The 17,285-nt window shown below is 39.4% G+C and overlaps 2 protein-coding genes across 2 annotated transcripts; one reads left to right on the top strand and one right to left on the bottom strand.

Moving 5' to 3' along the window:
- Positions 1-97: 97 nt before the first annotated feature.
- Positions 98-7,030, bottom strand: LOC113680263 (succinate--CoA ligase [ADP/GDP-forming] subunit alpha, mitochondrial). Its single transcript, XM_027197283.2, has 11 exons — positions 6,497-7,030; positions 5,535-5,644; positions 4,751-4,867; positions 4,188-4,400; positions 3,931-3,988; positions 3,520-3,603; positions 3,134-3,211; positions 2,436-2,576; positions 1,414-1,463; positions 1,163-1,234; positions 98-662 (listed from the first exon to the last, which is right to left on the bottom strand). Exons 1-11 carry the CDS (start codon positions 6,525-6,527, stop codon positions 627-629), a joined length of 990 nt encoding a protein of 329 aa, XP_027053084.2. The 5' UTR covers positions 6,528-7,030; the 3' UTR covers positions 98-626.
- LOC113680262 (uncharacterized) lies at positions 6,597-17,244 on the top strand. The gene is made up of 7 exons (XM_027197282.2): positions 6,597-7,454; positions 7,641-8,310; positions 9,198-9,943; positions 10,777-10,937; positions 11,537-12,269; positions 12,842-15,096; positions 15,711-17,244. The coding sequence occupies exons 1-7, from the start codon at positions 6,671-6,673 to the stop codon at positions 15,987-15,989; spliced, it is 5,628 nt and encodes a 1,875-aa protein (XP_027053083.2). The 5' UTR covers positions 6,597-6,670; the 3' UTR covers positions 15,990-17,244.
- The last annotated feature ends 41 nt before the right edge of the window (positions 17,245-17,285 follow it).

The raw sequence follows: 17,285 nt of genomic DNA, 5'->3' as shown, positions 1-17,285 counted from the left end.
TTGTTGTACAAAGTTATAAGACACCTGCACCATAAACTAGAAAACTAGCACAACGTCACACATCTCTCTTAATGTAAAACATTTCTGTGCTTCAGAGTAAAGAAGGGACATTTTAGGGATTTTATTTAAAACAGTTGAAATACCAGTGGAGAAATACAACACTGAAGGTTACTGATCAACTGCTCTGACAGCAAATGATGTGAATTTGTGCTTCAGAGGACTTACACTTGGTAATTGTAATAAATGAGATATAGCTTCACATCTCTTACAAATAAAACAGTCACTGCTTAGAATAATTTATGACAAAATACAGCATCCAACTAATGAGGTAGTCTGAAATAATACAATTAAGGTATTCACTAAATATTAAAAACAATCATCTTGAACTATATTATTTTTCAATCTCACTTTCAATTTCTTGCAAAGAATATCAGAAAGAAAACTAGCTTTCAGTAAAGGTCTTTCATCGTAATAAAACAAATACCCTCCAGCATTCACAGAACAATGATTTACAAAGTGTGAAAGCTGAAAAAAAATTTGCTCATTTTCACACAATGAAATCAGTTTTACTTGCACAGGGAATAAACAACAAGCGGACACTATCAAAATGATTGTCAAAGTATTAATTACATCTTGTCAGCCAGGGCTCGTTCATCCAAAACCTGAAACCAAGATATTAAAGTCAAAAAGCATCTCAATAGGACTTTCATTTATGCATTTGAAGCTTGTGCTAAATAGCCCTTTGACCCCTACCAGTGATAAGCATTTGATTTCTCCCAGTAGTATCACCCCTGAATCAAACATTAAATTCATGAGAATTAAAGGAAATGGTTGCAAAATTACAAAGCCCTTGAGTACCAAGCTAATTCTCCTTGTAAGTATCATAGGAAATGTATAGAGAATGGTGTGGAGAATTTAAAAGCTGATGTTACAAAATTACAAAGCCCTTGAGTACCAAGCTAATTCTCCCTGTAAGTACCATAGGAAATGTATAGAGAATGGTGTGGAGAATTTGAAAGCTGATGTTACAAAATTACAAAGCCCTTGAGTACCAAGCTAATTCTCCTTGTAAGTACCATAGCAAATGTATAGAGAATGGTGTGGAGAATTTAAAAGCTGATGTTAAGGTATAAAGGGTTAAGACAAAGTATTGTGGTATTACCTTTTTCAGGGTGTTGCCCATTTGAGCTGGTGATAAAGTCACTGTAACACCTGCATTTTTAAGAGCTTTTATCTAAAGCGAAACAATGATCACTGCAGTTAGAGCTAAATTGTAAATTGAACATAGGCCTAAATGACCATTTTGTGTGAATATCAATATCAATGAACAATCAGCTGAATTCTGTTAGTAGAGTTTGATGTCAATAATAATTATCATCACTATAAATACATGAAATATTTATATATTTGTACCTTAAGTTCAGCAGTTCCTTTACCCCCTGCAATAATTGCACCAGCATGACCTGTAAATAGTGCAAAGAAACAACATCAGTCAAGAAAGAAATTATCTCCAAAACAATCCTAGCAATTTTGATTCTGATTAATTTTTTGATGATCTGTCTACCATGTAATTGGCAAATGGTCCTGTTGATGTTCATATACAGTTTTGTGAGACTTAAGTGCCTTTGTTACCCATGTGCCAGTTAGGTGCTATATGATAGGTCCTTTCTCCTAACTGTTAACAAAATGTTTCTGATGTACTAACAAAGTTCTTATCAAAAAAAGTTGCAAACTATCTAATTCTCAAAATTTTTCATTAACCCGTAAACCCCCAAAGGTGATTAACATGCAACTTTCCCCTACAATATCCAACAAACTGGTTTTGAGAATACTCTAACCTGTCACATACAGTAGAAGTGGTTATCTTGACCAAATACCAAATTCTTGGAATTTATTTACAAGGAAATGTTTTGCAGCTAGAGGGGAGAATTAACAACTAGAAATTGGGAGCTAAAGGTTTAGTTCTTGCTAAAATTTCTTTAAGACAAACTCAAACTCACTGGTACAATTCAGGTGTCTAATTGAAGGCATCTAATTTCATATTGCCCTACTGTTACAGTCTTAGCCAATTTTGTAATTACCGGTACATGACTAAGTATATATATACATGTATGATGCTGTCAAGGCAATGATATGCACTGAATAAGGGGGTAATTTTTCATTGCAACATGTACAAGAAAGGAGATAAGTCAACAAATTCATCAAACCCACCATGCCTCATCCTTACAATGACATTTTCCCAGATTTCCCTGAAAACTTGAGGTCAAGAAACTGTGACCTTAAAACACACTAACCTCAATAACTTTTGGAGCTATTGCATGCACTTTTAAGCCTTTTTGCAAACCTTTCTCCAAACAGTTGTAAACAGCTGTCCACTGAGTAGAGAGCAAAAAATGGCCGAAACATAACAACAAAAGACATAAGATCCTCCTCACCCATTCTCCTTCCAGGAGGTGCTGTTACTCCAGCAATAAATGACACTACAGGCTTGGCATTCTCCCCTTGATTATGCTGTAGAAGAAACTCGGCTGCTTTTTCCTCAGCACCTCCTCCAATCTCACCAATTAGGATAATACCTGTAATAAACCAAAATTATTTGTTTGGAGCAATTATAAATTCAGTGTCATATGATAAGCAGAATTATACACTCATTTGGATTGGTTCTTAACTATAAACAACATTTTTTTATCGTTTAGAATAAATAGATTCCATGGTACTGTGCCTCTGTACAGGGACAGATCACAGAATGTGATAAGAACATATGCAACACACTCAGCAGAGCCTTGTGTGCCACTTATTTGATCTTTAACTGAACAGATGCACTGTAACATGGAATCTTTGTCAATTTTAACACCTGAAGCTAAACTCGGTAAGAAAGAGTAACTCATATGACATTGTTTATGTAATAGAAATTAATAATTCTTGGAATGTAAGAATCATTTATCAATCAATTCTAATTTTCAACAAACCCCAACCATAACCCTAACCTATCACATGCATTTTGTTTACAAAAATTCTAGAGAGAACTGTGTACTCTTTTCAGTTTAATGAACATCATGGGAGAAGATATAACAAGACAATGTATTATATGATTATGTGAAAAATGATGTTAATTAGCAAAGCAAATTGATACCTTCTGTCTCTGGGTCTTTTAAAAACACATCTAGGCAGTCCATAAAGTTTGTTCCATTAAAAGGATCTCCACCAATACCTGTGATTAACATATGAAAAATGAGCAAAACCTACCAAGGAGCTAATGTTTCTGTTGATAGTGTAAAATAGCAGTGGGTAAATTACTGCAATCAGATGAAAATTCTAGACATACATGCAATGACATTTTATCAAAAAAGTCAAATGAATACAACAATTTTATCAATATCAGAAATCCATTTCAACAATTCTATATTCTATATTCTAACAGAAATAACTGTGTTTCTTCTCACATATACCCTGGATGAGCCTTGATAATTCCCTAACTGAAGATGAAAATTCTAAAACCTTACAATTATTCCTACTTACCTACACACAGAGACTGTCCAAGGCCAACCTCCGTAGTCTGATGGACAGCTTCGTATGTTAGAGTTCCTGATCTTGAGACAATACCTGGAACAAATGCAGAGCAATTCCTCTGTTAGGATGTAACAAGAGGTACGACAAAATTCATATCTCACTTGTACTTAACTATCTCCAATTACTTTACTTTTCATGAGACAAATCGGCTGATCATGTAAACCACCCACTTGTTATGTAGCCTGTAAATGCATCACTGCTCTGTTACTACCATAAAGCATATAAAGCATTCCACTCAATTTAATTTCACGTGCAGTGATGAAAATGAACAGTCATGTTGATGAAAATTGGCACGTAAATTTCTACATTGAAAAGCCACACATACAGAAGAAGTAGAATGAAGAAGTTTAGTTTACTGACCTATTTTTCCAGGTTTGTGTATGTGACCCGGCATAATACCAATTTTACACTCTCCTGGCTGCCAAGCAATGGACAGCAAATCATATAAGTTGAAAGAAGGATAGAAATAGTTGTAACTAACTACAATGAAACACTATCAATATCAATAAAATAGATAATACTAGTAATTGGATTTTCCAAAACAGTGATTGTAAGTTTTGTACATAGGTATAAACATTTTCAACATTTTCTCCTCAAATTAAAGTTAATGTAATTACCTTGATTATTCCAGGGCAATTAGGACCAACCATTCTACATCTGTCTTGCCGTTCTAGTGTGTGTTTGATTTTCACCATATCTTTTTGAGGTATTCCCTCTGTTATGCACACAATTAAACCAATTTCAGCTTCAATTGCTTCTAAAACAGCAGCTGCAGCAAATGGTGGTGGTACATACACTACAGTGGCATTTGCACCAGTTGCATCCTTGGCCTAAAAGAAAATTGTTTAAAGTTTAACATGAGAGTTTCCTGTAAAGTTCTAAAATCACAATCCTCTGACAGTTTAGAAGAAAATAGTTATAAATGCTTCAAAAGATGGTGGGGGGGGAGGAGGGAGGGGGTGGGGGTGCAAACTAGCAAAGGGGCAAAACCTGCTACAAAACCTGCATAAATAATATCAATGACAAGCACACCTTTAGTGGCTATTTTGTCAAGAAAACCAGGGTGATTCCATAGGAGTAGCTATAATCCTAAAATATTACAGTGAGTACATATAGACTTTGGTAACAGCACTGACTACTTTTGACAACCCCCATGAAGTGTCTTAGGTCACCATCTTACCTCTTTCACACTATCAAATACAGAAAGCCCTAAGTGAGACTGACCACCTTTCCCTGGAGAAACACCTCCAACCATCTGTGTTCCATAAGCAATTGACTGTTCACTGTGGAAAGTTCCCTAGTAAGGTAAAGCAAAGCACAAGTTGCTAGATCAGTTTTAAGACCTGTTTCAAGAGAATTCAAACGGAGTCATGGAAAGAAGCAACAAAGAAAAGGACTAATACTTAGGAAGGAGATCAGAGAATTAAAAGTTAATCAAAGGCCACTATTTTCCAAACTTAATTCCGAGAAGAAAACATTCTAAATATTTTACATTATTGAGTTTACATGTTGTGCTTTAAAATGACTTCAGACTAAAATAATTTCACACTAGTTTGATTGTAACTTTACTATTTTTTTGGACTATGGTAATGCATCAAGTGCAAAGGAAAATTGCAATTCAAACTGGCTCAAGATCATTTTGACCTGAATTTTTTTCAAAATTCAAACAATATCATCATCCATGGAATGTTTTAAGGTTTTAAAGTTTTTTTTTCAAAATGTCCAACTTCCTTCTGGATAATTGTTTTTCTCTATGCAGTCAAACTTTCTTATCACTATTAGTGACAGAAGGTAATGTAAAATATTCCGATGACTAAGTGGTTCAAGAAGGTTGGAATTGGCTGTGGCTATCCATTTAGGAAACCAGATCAAAACTTAAACTTGCTTTTTTCTTATCGTTGACAGCCATGTGACCTGATAATATTATATTTCTTTATCAAATTATCTGGTTGAGTTTATCATACCTGTTTTCCAGTAAAGCCTTGACAAATAACTTTGGTGTGTTTACCAATCAAAAGATTATTCCTGGTACTGTCATAGTTGTGGCGAATTCCTATTTGTTCTAGGCTGACACCTGTATTTGTGAAGTATTATGAAATGAAGGCATCAGTAACATGTGCTATTTATCAATCATGCATGTTCCCAAATATTTATGAAGTCAAGTAAAAACCTTTCTTACTTACAGTCAAATATTCCAAGAAGGATCAAACAGGAAAGAAAAGTAACAATGATTTTCATTCTGAATGTGGAGTTCAGAGAAGAACTCTACATAATCAGAAACTGGAAATAATTTTATTTCATTCTTCCATGACAAAGGGTACCTCAATGCCACTTTCTGCAAAAGCAGTAATAGAAGACATTGCCAAGGAAATGAGACTGTACATATCTTAATACAATGCAAAAGATATACAGATGTGAAGACTGCTTCTTTAAAAGTAAGTGTCATAATGAAAACATATCAATGTCAAGTTTCCCACAATTTCCATGAAAAACAATTTATGAGCATGAGATTTCTCAATGCTTCCAATAAGGAAAGGTGGGAAGATTAAGGAAGGGGAACGGTTGAACTAGTACGGCCAATAAACTACAACCGTTATCTGTACAATTTCTGTGTACTTTTGCAACACTATAGCTTATTCTCGGCAACTTTTCAAAACCAACCAGGTTGTTAATTGCATCTTTTTTTTAAGACTCGACGTCCATACAACCATAGCAAGTAAGTGCAAAGTATAGTTATAAAGACAAATACTGAGCTGAAATTGTCTGCTATGAGAATTTCACCGTGACATTTGCAAGAGCTGCAGGCAGAAACAGACGTGTAAGACTGACAGGCCCTCGGCTAACAACACCTTTACAGCTATGCAAAATTATAAAGACTTCAGTGTATCTTTCAAGAAAGCAATGGCAATATAATAATATGGCTCACCAAATCGACGAAGTGCCACGCGAAACGCCATCTTGGAAAGACACCTACCCGAAAGTCTATGCGAGCCAGAACGATCAAACTTGCAAAGAACTATGGGACGTGGCAAGTTCAGGCAGATAAAGCGCGGTTAGGTTTGATTGTGAGAATTGTGGTTATTTATGTTCGAGTGTTGTGATGGATTTTACTCCCGAAGAACTTGATCTCAGCTCCCCTTGCTTACTGGTGGAGAATTCTCAGTCTCAGGAAACCGAAACAATCTTTCGATCGGACAGTGCGTGTGATTTGGCGATTCTGAAACAGTTGACTCGATTGTCAACCAGTCGGACGGATCCTTCAGCGGACATCTCTTGTGACCATCCGTCGTTTCCTCGAAATTGTGCCGCTATAAGTTGTTCTACTACTGGAGGAGAGGGTGTAAGAAGAGAGGAAGGTGAAAAAAGCCGGCAACCGAACGATCGCGGCCAACATGGACAAGGACGTGATAGCAGCGGAGGTAATGATAGAGGAGGTAGCGATGGTGGAGGAGGTGATGATAACGGGAGTAGGGATGGGGGCGATGAAGGTGGCGGAGGGGATGCCGGTGGGGGGGACGGTGGTGGTGGTGATGATAATGACAACGATGAAAATAACGAGCAAGATCCCAGTGCAAATGAGGAAGAATCCCCTCATCCAGACGAGCCATCCTCTTCAAGTGATGCACTACCAGAGCTAATTCGCCCTCCAGAAGTTGCTACCCTCTCAGAACCACTGGTTCGAGTTGTGGTAACAGATTCAACACCTCCCAGACAACATGTTAGTGGGGAAGGAAGAGGAAGTGTTCATGACTTTAGTGGAGACAATTACAGTGAGGCGTCAACTGGTGTTGTTGGTGAGGGGGCTGATGTTGCTTCTGACCTTAGTGAAGTATCTACAGCCCCTGTGGATGAGGAGAAGAAGTCAACATGCTCATCAAGTGTTGGTAAGAACACTGATTGCATACTTTCCTATTCCTCTCTGTATAGGTGTCAAACTAAAAATACAAGCAGTAACCTCCAATCTAAAACCAATCTAAAATCTCTGGGTCCTTTGAATTTGGACTTGTATCACCAATGGCTTTTGATGAATATTTACATTACAATTGCAACTTACTTTGCTCAATACACAGGACATAAGTCTGATCATGGCTCAGCCATGAGCAGCAGCAGTTACCATGGAGATCTCAGCAACTTGTCTAGTGAAAGTGGCTCCCAAGTATCCCCAGAAGTGCGTAAACACCTTCCACAATTACTAAGGAAACAGTCAACCAGTGATACTAGCACTAGCAGTGCTGGGTCGAAAGAGGAGAAGAAAGTGCATGCCAAAGTTACTGGTTATACGCTGTGGTCAATGGAGGAAGAGCAAGAAGGTTGTTCTTCCCAAGAGGACATGTTTGCCTCTTCTCAAGGCCATCAGGAAGGGACAACAAGACCAAACCTTTCGGTTGACTTGAAGTTACCACAACACCAATCCACTCCAGTGGATGACAAAAACAGCAGAGAATCACATCCTAGTGAGCGATCACTGTACAAGCAGGTGTTCACTTCCAAGCAACGTACATCAACACCAGTTGAAGGTGGTGGTGGATTTTTCTGCACCCCTCCCTCTCAAGAAACACCAATTGACAATGTGGCTTTTCAAAGCTTGCAATTTTCTGGAGAGCCTAGTGTCAGGGCGTCTTCATCTTCATCATCAGATAAAGTGCATCCTTCACCTGATGCCTATAGCTCAGTTCAAGACTTACATCCATCTTCCCCAACAGCTGCTGCTGAAGAGCAAGTAGAAAAGAAAAGTAACAGGTAAAAAGAAGGAAGATCCAGATCACAGGGTTAGGGGGAACCTTTTCCAAAAAAAAAGAACCTGTTTCCCAAACTTAAACAAATAACCAAGGTGCACTCGTGGTTTGCAGAGGAAGTATGATAATTTTTTTAAAATAAAGACCAGAGATATGCAATTAAAAAATGGTGACCCACATGAGCAGTGAGTCAGAACACTATGTGAATCAAACTTTAATTTCCTTCAATCTATAATCATAATAAATTATTTATAAGGGAGATGCAATGGCCTCATGGTTAGTGCACTGAAATCTTGGTCAACATATCTGGGTTTGAGACCAAGCCAGGTCATTGTGTTGTGTTCTTGGGATAAACTCTTTTATTTCACAGAACCTCTCTCTAACCCAGGAATATAAATGGGTACTGATAAATTGTCAGAGAAGCCTGATGAAATGCTGGGATGTAACTGTGCAATGTACTAATATCCTATCCAGGGGCTCTAGTCATACTTCTAGTAGCTTCATGCCAAGGAAACCAGGACAGGTTCTTTAGTATTATCAGTTGAGTTGGTAACATAAATTGGCCAGGTTCTAAGCTGATGATGGCCAATTTGGGTTATCAACTCAGTTGATAACACTGAATTACCCTGTTACACTCTCCCACCAATGCAGCTATACATTTTTTGTAAGGAACTTACCCCCTTTATTCTGGATAGGTTCTGGCTGGCCAGACAACTTAGCTCAACTACAGCTGTTTTTTTGTCTAACGATACATGTGATTTACCATGGTGAAGTACCAGAAGCCATTTGAATTTCATATATCTTTTCATGAATGAAATTATTCATGGATAACACACAGCAATGTTGTTCTTATTGTAAGTATTATATTTATGATAATTCATTTCTATTTAGGAAAGAGGGAACATATGAGAAAGGGTGTGAAGACAGACAGACTCAAAAATCCAAAAACATCAAAGAATCTGTAAAAAATGATGTGGAGAAGGAACAGTCAGAGATGTCAAAAGCAGCAGCAGAATTGTTGCAGTCATTTGATATGTCACAAAGCCAAGAAAGACATTTGGAAAAGCCAGCATCTCTAAGACTCAGAGAATCATTAGATGATGAAAGAGTTGAGTTACCTCTCTGGCAGCAAAAGCAACAGCAAGAGGCACTCCAGCAAGCCAGTGACACCAATGAAAAGAAGTCAAGTGACACTTCCTCAAAAGGTTCATCCAGTGAGGACTCATCTAAGGGTGAATCATCACCTCAACTGCAGCAGTGGCAGCCAGTTAGTAGTGCTTTGAGTAACAGCAGCCTAGGATCCACAGGTTCAAAAGGAAAATATACAGTGCTGCCACCAAATGGCTCTAAGGAGCAGTGTGTACCTTTCATAAGTGGTAGCTTTCTTGACAGTCCTAAGCATGAGCCACTAATTTCTGATGTACCGGTAGATCACCCTAAGCAGAGCTTACATGAAGAACAGTTGTCATTGTCTCCATCCTCACTAATAATGTATCCCTTTGAACCAAGCAAAAGTAAGGCTGAAGGTACTGAAGAAAGCCCTGCTGTGCTGCCAGGTCCCACACAACCAGAGATGAGTGAGGATATGTTCTTTCCTGTAATAAACCAGGAAGGCAAGGAACAGAAAAGTATTTCAGGTATTTCATAATCTCTATCTTGCTGTATATTTAACAAATAGATCATGTGTTGCAGTGTGTCTGTTGGTAAAAACAAACAAGTGGCAGACAAGGCACAGCTGAGTGTGTTTCTGATATTCTTACCACATTTTTATGTCTCCTGAGATCTTTTCCTAATTATACAGACCAAGCATATCATGGCATCTATTTGTTTTATATGTCAAAAAAAGAAAAATGTTGAAATTGGTGATGTTAGCTATAACATCTGTCCTTGAATAGATCATAAATAAGAACCAATCACAACACAATTATAATTGAGCTTATTATATAATATATTATATTTCTAATTCTTAAAGTCTATATACACCTGTGGTTACACATTGAAATGCAGCTGGTGAAATTAGGATATTGGCTTCTATTAAGAGAGATGTAGAGAAAAACCCTTTGATCACAATTAGGAACAAACAACAAATGGAGACCACATGTGACACCAAGTTTGGAATTTACATAGGGGCCACTGTGGAGGCAGGCAATTTCCATCCCTGCTTCCCAAAAAGGCATTAAATGTATGCACAAGAGAACTGTGGACCTTAAGTTGACAGAATAGATGTAGTTGCAAAATCAATGAAACCATTGAATTGCCCAGTTCTGTTTGATTATTTTCCTTCCAGCTGTTATATATTTTAATTTGAAATTTATTTAGAGAACTTAGAGATATATCTTAATAACAACCCCAAGTGGAAAAAGCAGTGAATCCTCATCAAGTGTCTGAAATGGTGTGTCAAAATTGTACAAAGTTAAATCTAAATTACCCTGGTGAGTCAAAGCTGTTTCATGAATTTTTTTTTTATCAGATGAATCTCCTGACCAGCCAATGGAAGAACAAAATATTCAAGGGGTCTTAGATTCTCAAGACATAGTGATGCCGTTCTCATTGCACCTGACTCAGTCGCAGTTGGTCATGGGAAGCCAGATGCCATCAGATACCAGCCAGGGACTGGAGGGGATTCAGGAGGTAAAACAACACAGAGAATGATAGTTTCTCCTTACAGTTTCACCCTTGATTCAAGTATTGAGGTCATGAGAATAAAGGAAATGATCACCAGAATTCTCCTTGTCAGTACTATGGAAAATGTAAAGAGAGAATATAAATACGAATGTTAGAGTGTAAAGGGTTAAAATCCATTTGCATTACACGCTTGTCTGTAAGTTATGCCCCATTCACAGCAAAGCTTAAACATGTTTAAAACTCGTTTTATTAAACACAGTTTAATTTTTTTTTCTTCATAGAAACTATTTAACCGAATATTTTTGACTTGAATGTAGCACATTGGAAATGCTAGTTAGCAAGTACTTGAATCCAATGGAAAATCAAGTTTTTCAGTTCTCTGTTTATAATTTTCATTCAATGAAAACCAGTTTAACAAAACATGTTTTGCTGGTGTGAATGGGGTATTAGTCTTTTAGGAATGGTGATGTATTGACATTGTGGGGAGAAGTTTCATTTTAATCATTTCTTGGAGTTTAAACGTTGGGAAATGCTTGGTCAGAAAGGTGGAGGCAAATACTGGACCCCTTGGAACTTGTCCAATTTTTTTTTTCAATCTTTCACAGGATGTGATTGTCAGTGAAGTGACAAATAACGTCACCGAGTGCAAACTGGCAGAAACAATTCAAGCTGAAGAGGCAAGTACTTTGACAAAACAAGACTCCGGCAGCCAGTCCATTTTGGCCCCTTTGGGAAGACAACTTCCTACAATGGCTCTTGCTCAAGATGATAATGACAAGGAACAGCTGACTATGAACGTTCCAACCAAAGCACCGGAGAATCTTGTGAGATCTACTGACGGCATCGACGAAATTCATCGAGACCAAGGTACCTACCCCTTTACGGATAGGGGCGATGTAATCCACCCTCCAGAGAAGACTGCACCTGTTGAAGAATCAGGGGGTGTCACTCAACCTGTGGAGCAGGAAGCGCCCGATGATCTTATACAAGAACAGGCAAGCATACCGGAGAAGGGAACTGAAATTATATTCTGGGAGAAAGACACGTCTGATGATATTGAAAAAGAACAATCAAGCACAGCAGGCGTTCATGCAAGAAAACCGATAAAACCAACGCTCCCAGCAGCAATATTTTCAGAATCCTCGAGTGACTCTGGTACAAGTTTCCACTTTTCCTTACCAAGGGAGCCGCTAAGACCACTGACGTCTACCACTCCACCCCCCTTCAGACCTGTTAGTCCGGACACTCCAGACTCAGAGGAGAGGAGTAGCAGACGCAGTACTATCCCGGATGTGGCTCTTCCTGTGGTTAGAGAGACGCCAGGGATGTCTAGCCAAGGTATTTTTGAAATCTTTTACGTGGTGTGATTTCTCACCACCATGAGAGAGTCGGGACAATTGATCAAATGATCGGCAGATCCTATTACCCTACCATTACACGTTAGAGAAGGGGAAAGTGGAGTTACTCAAACTCACAGTAGTATTTTTCAATGAAAGTTATTACGGTGTAATCTTGTATGAAAAGGAGCCTAAGTCATAGAAAATGCTTCTTCGGTGATGCGTCATTTATTACGATAGATACCGAGAGTGCGAAAGGAAACTCGCTGACTTCGATCGGGTTCAAAGTCGAATACAGTCAAGTTAGGGAAAAATACCACAGGCAGCCAAGACATTGTCTTGGTAGTCAATAGTTCCTGAAAGTCTTGAAGAACAAAAAAAAAGGTTTCAACTTCTCTTTTGATGTTGGGCATTAGGACGAAAAACATAATTTTCTTATCCTGTAACAAACCTGATGGACACAGGACTTGTAGGGGCTAGGGAGATTGAGCTCACATATTTCCAGAGTAGCTTCAGAATTCTCCCAAAGGTCATGACTTTTTCAATGACATTAAGTCTTTTTTCTCCGTTCAGAGGTAGCCTTCCATTTCGAGCCCAGCCAACCTCGGGCTTCTACATCCACAGAGAGCTTAGACCGTCCTCACTCCAATGCCCCAGTACCCCCGCGATCAATATTTAGTCGCGCTCGAAAAGCCATCGCCAAAACTAAGAAGAGAGGAATGAGAGAGGTCCAAAGCGACGACGATCCGTTTGCATTTACCGCCGAAGATGATGTACCAGAACCCGTGCGAAAAAAGCCAAAAAGAGGATCTCCTCGTGGGACGCGTGGAAAAGAGATTAGACCAAGAGCAGAGGTCAAAAATATCACGAGCACTAAAAGAGTTCGCGAAGAAAGGGAGGCTTCCTCTGAGAGCGAAGGATTAGAGGAAGCACTCTCAAAACGATTCAGAAGAGAGGATGATGAACTAAAGCCTGACAAAGGCGAGGCGGTAAAGGCTACATCATCAGGTGCCGTACACTACAAGCAAATCATGCGCACATGCACTGTAACCACGGTAACGACTCAAGTGAAACGAAATGTAACTATGACCATCGTCGATGAGGAATCAGGAGAAGTTGTGCAGGTTTTCACCTTTGAAGAAGATGGGGAACCGAAAGTGGAGAGCCAAGAGGAGGAGAAGGAGGAAGTCACTAAATTTGTGGAGACTTCCAACGTCGACGGGTCTCGTGTAAAAGTTACTGCGAAGACACCGAAACAAGATGAGCTTCAGCAACAAAACAGAAGTTCTCCGCGAAGGAAAAGTAGTAAATCACCAGCTTCTAAACAAGCAACGCGCGCTTCTGGTAAAACGCAGGCCTTGGTAATCTCCGGTCAGGGTGATTCTGATAGAAGCTCGGAAGATGGAGGTAAAGGACAAGATGACAACCAACATACTAGGGGTGAACCTACAGAAATCCCTTCGATCTCAAGGCAGGATACCGAACCAATTTTAGAGAAGGAGTCAAATCTCAAACGCTCCTCATCGAGTGACTCCTCTTTGACTCCTGGAACCCCCGTGTTAGCGAAGTGGTTGGACGGTTACTTCTATCCAGGAATAATCACTGCAAAGCAGTACAAAAACGGACGATACTCGGTAACCTTTGACGACGGCGACAAACGAAGGATTCCACGTGAAAACCTTATCATCAAGGATTTATTGCCGGTTGGGCAGAGTGTCATGGCTCAAGGGGATCTTGTAGATGACTTCTATGAAGAAGGGGTGATCGTGGGACATTATCGAGATCGAAACGCACGCGGTTACGAAATACAGACCCAGAATGGTGCAATACGCCGGTACCCACGGAGTAGAATTATTTTATCGGAACAGCAAGCCGTAGCTGTTTTATCCAGTGATAGTTCGTTTAGCGTCACAAGTGGTTCCAGTGTCAGTATTGGAGCACATAGCTTGAGGCGAGCAGGGAGCAGTAACGTTAGCCTACACGATGTCTCCAAGTCGGGTGGCATAGATGCTAAGGACACCTCACGAGACACTAGCTCTAAAGACACGAGCCCGAATGACGAAAGAACGCAGGAAAAAAATGCTGATCGCGCCTCACCACGCGTTGGCCCAAGACGTTCAAAAGTGGCGTCCGCCGACATGGATATCACGCCTAAGTCTACACATAAGTCGTCACATAAGATCAAAGCACAGGCTAGACGTGCGGGACATAGGATTGGTGAGAGCGAGTCGAGTTCAGATGAGCAGCATGGTAAAGCTGGCGGCAAACGACGATATGTTAGGAGAGGGTTGTCATCCACGTATGGTCCCAAATCACCTGCGAGGCCCGTTGGCACGATACCGGCTCAACCTGTGAGAGGACGCACGCCGCGTAAACAGATAAGCGACAGAGAGGACACTGTCGAAGCACCACATCTACCAAGAAACAGGAATACTTTTGCTGGTTTAGCCTTTCTAGTGACAGGCGTGACCAGAGACAAGGATGAGCCTGAAGAGACGGACAGTGAATCGGAGAGAATTGACTTTAATCGCCATCACTTGAAACATCAGATCGAGGCTGGTGGTGGCGTCGTGCTGTCCTCGTTTCCTCAATCACAGATTTCTGGCGCAGAGTGCTTCTTGATATCCCACACACACCAACGGACACAAAAATATTTCCAATCCCTCGCCTCTGGAATTCCGTGTGTTTCACACATGTGGATAAATGATTGTTGCGCTTGTGATAAGCGTTTGGACTACAAGAAGTACTTGCTCCCTGCGGGAGAAAGCCTAGAGACCGGGGAAATTGTAGAATGCCGGCCGAGAAGAAACATTTTGGGCGACATGCGAGTAAGTGATGTTATTCTCATAATACCCGTGCATCAGTCCAATTTTTGTAGAAAAATAACGCCTACAAGGCAGGCGTAAGTTGGGGAGGGAAAAGAAAGAGAAAATCGGAGAAGGGGGAAGTAGAACGAGGACTTCGTGGCTCGTACTTTTAGTGTCTTTCCCCCCCCCCCTTCCTCTTTGCGCCTGCCGTGTAGGTAACGGGAAATTGCGTTACCCATTTACATTAAACCAGGAAAATATTGAAGCTCAAGAATCCATGAGGGGCTTGTAAGATCATGCATGCTTCCACAACCATGAAAACGCATAGCTATTTCTATGTGACTCATGAAGGTAATTATTTCATCACCTTGAACTTTTAAAAAGAAAAATTCCTCTTTCTCTGTGTTCACTCCTTTGGAAAATCGGCTGTAAGGGCAGGTTGTCTTTGGATAACGATGTACATGTAGCCCCTTTGATTTTTATTGTCCTTACCCATTCAGAGTTCTTCCTAAAGGTCTAAAAACTTGTTTCGGTGCTATTTAGAGAATGATGTTCAAGGAAAAGGGAATTCTTTAAAGTTGCCTAACCATGCATCTCCTAATATTCTCTCATTATTCGGTTTTGTCATTCACAAGGTCTATCTTCACGGGAGCCAGCAGTTCAAGGACACTTGGTCCAGCGTGTTGCTGGCTGCGGGATGTAGGATGGTCGCCAAGCTTCCAGGCCGCGTTGATTACGAATGCGATGTTATCATCTGCGAGGATCACAAGCTTCCTGCGAGTGTCAAACACGCCGCTAATCTGCTTGCGATTCCTATTGTGTCACTGGAATGGCTTCTACAAACACTCATCAACGGTCGACAGGTTCCTTTTGATGGTCACCCGAAGTATGATTATCGGTGTAAGAATTCGTGACCTTGGTCAGAACGCGTGACTAAGTGTGAGAGGCGGTACTGCGACGTGTTTTCTTTGGAAGTGTCTCTAAAATCGTATCTATGGCAAAGGTAACAGAAGTGAGTTGACTTTGAAATTGCCCATCGATTTTCAGTATTCGTGTGATTTCCAAACCTCATAGATCGAACTCGGTAAGTGATGTCAATATCGACCCACTTTTGACACGGTCGGCCTGCCATTCGTACCAATTTAGATGGCAATCGAATGTGCTGTGGTGTTTAAAACATGGAAATATGTGGGTCGCATGAAAAGATAGATCAGGAATGTGTGGTAATTGAAAACAAAAGCAAATGATACTTGACTCTGAGAGGGTTTCAATTGTTCTGGAAATTTAATTTCCGTTAAATAATAGTCTAAATCAGTGTTCTCCCTTATTTTAAGCATAACAGGTATAATAAATTTTCAAACCGGTAAAGGAATCCTTCTACCTGTTGAATTTTTAAGAATTCCAAGCAATTTTAAACGGTATTAAGAGGTACTACAGACGGTAAATTTTACCGGTTACTGCCTGAAAAGGAGAACACTGATTCTAAACCATGCTTTCTGAAATGTTGACCACTATACTGTTTTTAATGTTTGTAAAATATGATTTTAGCAAGACCAAGTCATAGTAGTAATATTAGTAGTAATATCATCAGATCAAGTTATTCTCATATTTTACCATTAATGAAATATTACCTACGGTACTAATTGAAATACTTTTTGTCGTCAGGGCAAGAGAAAAATAAATTTTAGCGATAATTATTACAAATGGTAGAGTAAATCACATTTTCTGGTTATGTAATAAATTCACTCTTTTTGCTAATTATTTTTAAATATGTTTTCTGTTTCTTTGGAGATTTTAATAATTTTATCGAGCTTACAGTCCTTAAAAAACAGTCTAATTAGTTTTTATAGTTTTAATGTTTTTTTTCCTTCGCTGTTCTTCGTCGGCATAATTCTAATGCCTTTTTTTTTTAATAGAAAACTTTTGATAGATTATAGTAATTTTTACTTTTTAAAGTATAGTTTCTGGGCGCCGAGAGTGACACTGAAATAATTAACACGTTTCAAATTAAGATATTATGGTCTGGTTTGAAAGTGATGGAGAATTTAAAATTATGGAAAACGCAATAAAAAAGGGCCTGCTTTTGGCCTTGTGCGAAAACGAACATGCAACTTCTGTAAAAAAGAAAGTTCGAAAAAAAGATGTGGAATAAAGATTCACAGAACCTAACTTGAGTCGTGTTTATTCCTTGTCTTTGTCTTCAGCCCTTT

The sequence above is a fragment of the Pocillopora damicornis genome, chromosome 2, assembly GCF_964200805.1.
Source record: "Pocillopora damicornis chromosome 2, jaPocDami1.2, whole genome shotgun sequence".
NCBI lineage: Eukaryota > Metazoa > Cnidaria > Anthozoa > Scleractinia > Pocilloporidae > Pocillopora > Pocillopora damicornis.
This window is presented reverse-complemented; position numbering and strand designations above follow the sequence as displayed.